This window comes from Solanum tuberosum, unplaced genomic scaffold, assembly GCF_000226075.1.
Source record: "Solanum tuberosum cultivar DM 1-3 516 R44 unplaced genomic scaffold, SolTub_3.0 scf00217, whole genome shotgun sequence".
NCBI classification, from domain to species: domain Eukaryota; kingdom Viridiplantae; phylum Streptophyta; class Magnoliopsida; order Solanales; family Solanaceae; genus Solanum; species Solanum tuberosum.
The window spans coordinates 370504-376527 of record NW_006239142.1 but is presented as its reverse complement, the minus strand read 5'-3'; the positions used below and the strand labels follow the sequence as shown (position 1 = coordinate 376527).

Below are 6024 nucleotides of genomic sequence, written 5' to 3'. Positions count from 1 at the left end.
ACTATTCTTTCAAAAGGATTTTCTATTTTTATTTATTTTATTTTATTTTTTGCTGTTATTTTATGTTTTGTTGTTAAAACATATAAGTTTTTACATCTAGCTGTAAATATTTTACTTCCCGGGGCTAGTTCTATTCCTGACATTTTCCAATATAATACTAATGATTTATCTATATTTCTGTCATTTATTGCTACTGAGTAGTTAGCACTTATTATAAATTTAAATTTTTGGTATATGAGGTTACCTTTTACTGCACTTATTATACTTTTTTCTATGGGTTGTATGATTCTATCATCCGCTAAGTATATTTCTATGGGTGTATCTATTCCTTCTCTAAAACATGCTTTTATTAGTATTTCTGTTCCTCCTAAATGTACATATTTAATTGGATTTTTAGCCTTAATATCTTGTATTTCTTTATTTATTATTCGTTTATTTATTATTGGTATTTTGGCCTTACCTTTAGTGTATTTGCAATCTATGATATGTTCTCTTTGACTTACTACATAATATTCTTCTTTTTGTCGTTTAAACCAGTTTCTTATTGTTGGTATTTCGAATATTTTTGCTATGCTTAGGTCTAGTTCTTTTCCTTTTATTTGTTCAAATATATTATTATCAAATATTATTTTTTGTTCTGAAGATTCTTCGTCTTGATGTTTTTCTTTATTTATTATTTGTATATCTGTTTCAGTCATTTGTTATATTATAGAATTCATTGTCTGATTCTATTTCTATATCGTTATTTATTTCATTTTCTGATATTTCATATATGCTATCTTCACTTTCTAATTCATAATCTATGAATTCTATCTGTGTATATTTTTCATCGTCTATTATTATTTCTGATATTTGTTTTTTCTTTGGATTTTTAGGTAATTTGCAATCTCTAGCTATATGTCCTAATTTTCCACAATTATAGCAAGTACATTCCGTTAGTTTTCTTTTTGGTCTATATGGTCTTTTGGTTTTGTAGTTTTTTACATAATATCTTCTTCTTGGTTTTTTATATTTATATTTTGATCTGTATTTTTTATTATATTTCTTTCTATTTTTATAATACCTATCCGTACAACCAAATTGAGGTGCTGTTTTATTTTTGCAACATGCCAAGTTTTTTACTAATATTTTTTCCATTTTTATTTCTTCTTTATGTTTTTCACATAGTTCCATAAACCATCGTTGCAAGAATTTTATTCTAGCTCCTAAGGTGTCTGTTAATTCTGCTTCATTCCAACTTTTTATTACTTTTGAATTAAAAGGTTCTGGTAATTTTGTAAAATATAATTTTCTTATTTCTTTACTTTCTTCTATGTTATATGTTCCTTTATAATAATATTCTCTAAATGCACATGTATATTCATCTATATAACACATATTACATATTGCTAATTTTGTCATTAGATTTCGGTTTATGATTTTTTCTTTATTTTGTTCTTCTACTTCTGTTGTCATACTACTAAATTCATTTCTTATAGCTATTTCGTATTTATATAGTATTTCCATAGATGTAGTAGCTATTCCTCCATCGAATTTTTTATTACTTCTTAAAGTTGTTAAGCTTTCACTTGTTAAATTTTGTAGCCATAATTTTACTGTTCTCATAAGTGTTCTTTCTATATATCCTGGTGTTTCTGTCATTACTATTTTGTTATCTATTAATTGTTTTGATATATATCCTATCCATAATTGGATTGTTTTATTTATATCTGCTACACAGTCTAAATCTAAAAAATCATGTTGTCCAGTTATTGGTTTAGGCGTCCATCTTTTATTTAATTTTTTATCCATGTAGTTTTTTTTCTATCATATTGTTCATAGTTTTCATTATAATATTTTGGATTAAAATTTTTTGGGTCTTTTACTCCTGATGTGCTAGGTTTTTCGTCCATGTCTACGTCTTCTGTATTTACTTCTAAATTCTTTGTATTATCTATGTTTGCTAAAAGTTCCGTATATGTTTCGCTTGTTTCCGAATGTTGTTCTAGATCATCGTCGTTTATTTCATCAATTCTTATTTCAGGTAGATTATCTTTGTTATTTTCTTCTTTTTCTTCTAGTTCTTCTTCTAATTGCAATTTTTCTTTAAATTTAATTATCTCATTTGCTAATTTTGTTTTTTGTTCTTTTTCTCTTTGTTTAATTTCATACATTTCTTTTAATATTGCTAGTTCTTTTTCTAGTTCTATTATTTTAGTATTTTTTACTTCTTCTAATTGTTGTACTTCCTTTTTTGCTTGTTGTTTTATTTTTTCAATTTCCGTTTTTCTGTCTATTTCTTCATTTTCTTTTGTTATTTTTATCATAGCAGTTAAACTATCTTCTAGTTTTACCGTTTCTTTTTCTAACATTAAACTTAGATTATCACCTATTTTCTTATATCTTCTTCCTAGATTAGAAAATATTATCTTTATTTTTAATCCGTCATAGTTTTCATATGTTTTTTCATCTATTGCGTATTCTTCTTTATTCATTTATAAATTGTGTTGTAGTGTATATTCTAAGCTTTCTATTTGTATTTGTAGATATAAAATAGTTTTTCTCTGTGCTGTTATAGATTTTTTACAAATTTCTACAAATATATTACTATTAAGTCTATTTTACCTATGTCTCAATTCTTGTCTTTTTGCTATAATTATTTCGTTAAGTTTTTGTCTATATTCTTCATTCTCGTTATTCATTGTTTCTTTAAGTATTGAATATATTTATATTCTATTTTAGATATACTATCTATTAGTTGATCTAATTTGTCGTTATCAGTTTTTGTGATATTGAGTTTTTTATATTCCGGATATAATTTCTTTAATTTTCTTTTTATTTTTCTTAACTTTCTACTAGTATGTTTCTTCCTTAGTTTCTCGTTATCCATAGCTCTGATAATACAAAAAGTACCTATTATAACTAGCAGTAGAAGTCGATAGTGTAGAAGACAATATTAGTCTCCAGTGGTAGAATTCTAGTTGATCAGCTTCCATAACAGTCACTGCAAACAATGGTACTGTATAAAAAGTTAAGACTTCTTCAAAAGGGATTGATTTTCTACCTTTCTTGGCCAAAGCATCCGCCACTCCACTTGTCTTCATGTAGGCATCCTCCCCTTGCGGACTATCCATCTGGCGGAGGAACCACATACAATCATTCAAAATATTAGCGAAGGATATGAATTCCATTGGAACCAGAAATAATATGTATGTTAGGAGATTGTAGAAGGTTAAGTATCTCATGTGCATCAGTTTCAACTAGTAGTGTAAATTATATAATATAATGCTCTTATTGAATTCCTTGTAATAGAGCAAAAAGTTCAACATATATACATGAAGTTATGCAAGTATAAACTTCATGAATCCAAGACACCAATTACCATTACTATGATATATCACTCCTCCAATTTACTATTCTATGGATCCGAAGCCGCATCTATATTTAGCTTAAAAGTGTTAGGTCGAGGTGGTTGCCAACGTAACCATATTGGAGTCCGATTATGCTTTGAAGGCGGTGGATGTCCTAATTAAGGAGTTGTATCAAAATGTGTGAGATTCCTACTTGAACCATCACCAAATATTTATTAAAACATATCCCCAACTATTTAGCCCATTCAAGGATATTTTAGGTTTGCTTCGATACTCCATTGAATAAATTCATCATAAAATATTAGTTTTCTTCAAACCTTACCCTTAGCTCGAAAGATTTTTCCAAGACTTTTTCATGGTAAAGTTTGAAAATTAAGCGATGAGTCTTTTGCACTTATGAAGAAAATAGAAAAGGAGGAAGAATATTTGCACAATATTTCTTTAACGCTATCAGAAATTACATTAGGTGTCCTTAAAATGGATTTTACACTATATAAAAAAAAAGGGAAGAAATGGGGCTCTTAGTTATATCAGATATGTACTTTTACTATCAGATACACTTACATAGGATATATGTGAGCGAAATAGGAGAGAGACGAGCGAGAGAATCGATGTATCTAAGATACATGAATCTGGACATCTGACGACCAAAATCTGGCATGAATGGTAATTTTGAAAACTCAAGAGAAGACACATAATTATCCCCTGAATTAATGAGATTTTGTTGTTTTTGAAATAAACTATAAATATTTGTATATTTATAAATAATCTTACTAAGGTTAAAATAAAATTACTTTTAAATATAAAAAAAATCATTTTCTTAGGACAAACTAATAAAGAAATTAATTAAAGTACTATCACATGAATAGATAGATACAAAAGATATACTTTTTAATTTTCGGCTCGTAGCAATAAGTGTTGTTTACTCTTTTTGTTTGAACAATTTATTTAATTTATTTTTGTATAATTAATTAGTAACTCCTATTTTTAGTCAACGCACAACTACTATAAATTGGAACCAAATCAACACAAAAAAGAAGCAATAACATGACTTCCCCATTGTGTCAAGTCTTTATCCTTTGTTTTGTACTTAGTTTTTCCTCAACTTTTGTTAATTCAGTTATTTTGTTTGACTATAAAATTTCAATAAAAAATAAAGCTTCAGAAACAAATGAGGTTCATTGCACTTTGAGAGGACAAGATCTTGGTGTTCATCCTTTTAATCCAAATGATTTTTATGAAGTTGATATCCCTATAGTTGTTAAAGGCGATAATAGCGTCTTTTGTGACGTTAAATTGATAGTTAAACAATTTAAACATGGTAATTTTTATAAGAGTTGTATATTATTATAAAAGCGTTTAGTATTATTGATACAATGTGTGGTATTTATACATGAACAAGTATAGAAGATAAAGAAGTCTATTGAACGTGAGAGACCTAAAGAGAAGAGAAATAACTACGTATATGACTCAAACATACTAACGTACTAGGACTCTATATCCTTATCCTTATCATGCCCCCTCAACATCGGCTCAATTTGCTTGAGACCGATGTTGCTAACAAGGTGGACAAAGGACCTTCTGGGAAGTGCTTTAGTTAAGGCATCTGCTAGTTGAGCTCCTGTTGGAATGTGATGAACTGAAATTTTTCCACTTTCCACTTGGTCACGGACAAAATGAAAATCAATTGCGACATGTTTCATTCGACTGTGAAAGACTGGATTACGGCATAGGTAAGTGACACCAATGTTATCGCAAAAGACCTTAGGGGGACAAGGCAGCTTGACCCGAAGTTCTTGCAGTAGGTTGGTTAGCCAATTTAGCTCAGCTACAGCACTTGCTACAGCCCTGTATTCTGCTTCTGTTGAAGATCTGGCAACAGTGCGTTGCTTGTTGGAGCACCAACTGATTGGATTCTTTCCAAGAAAAATAACGTAGGCTGAAGTGGAGTGTCTAGTATCGGGAATACCACCCCAATCTGCATCTGAGTATGCAAGTAACTGAGAAGAGTCACCACGTTTGAAGTGAAGTCCATAGGTTATGGTTCCTTTTAGATAACGAAGAATCCTCTTTGTTGCTTGCCAATGCTTAGTAGATGGAGAGTGTTGGAATTGAGCGAGCTTGTTTACCGCAAAGCATATGTCAGGCCGTGTGAAAGTGGGGTATTACAATGAGCAAATGACCTGCCTATAAAGTGTAGCGTCTGCCGAATGAGAACCGTCATCCAAGGATAAAATTTCACTTGTGGACAGAAGAGTGCTCACACTGTTTGCATCCAACATATTGAACTTGTTGAGTACGTCCACAATGAAGCTACTTTGTGTGAGAGTCAATCCATGATCATGCTGGATAACTTCAACCCCTAGAAAAAAATGTAAAGGACCAAGATCCTTAATGGAAAATCTATCACCCAACAACTTAATTGTTGCATAAACTTGCGAGTTGTTAGAGCCTGTAACAACAATATCATCAACATAGATCATAACAATAATGAGAGAGTTAGGAGACCATTTGATGAATAAAGAATCATCAGATTTGGAACGAGAAAAGCCACATGATAAGAGGAACGTCTTTATTTCAGTATACCATACGCGTGGTGCCTGGCGAAGTCCATAGATAGACTTGTGTAGTTTACACACGTGATTAGGGAATCGGGGATCTACAAATCCAGGTG

General features: G+C 30.1%; 1 protein-coding gene across 1 annotated transcript in view; it reads right to left on the bottom strand.

Moving 5' to 3' along the window:
* Positions 1-3113, bottom strand: part of LOC107062307 (germin-like protein subfamily 1 member 7) — a 12675-nt gene extending 9562 nt beyond the window's left edge. The window contains exon 1 of the mRNA XM_015312820.1: positions 2903-3113. Coding sequence (XP_015168306.1) covers positions 2903-3113 — 211 coding nt within the window. The remainder of the gene's footprint in view (positions 1-2902) is intronic.
* Positions 3114-6024: the final 2911 nt, after the last annotated feature.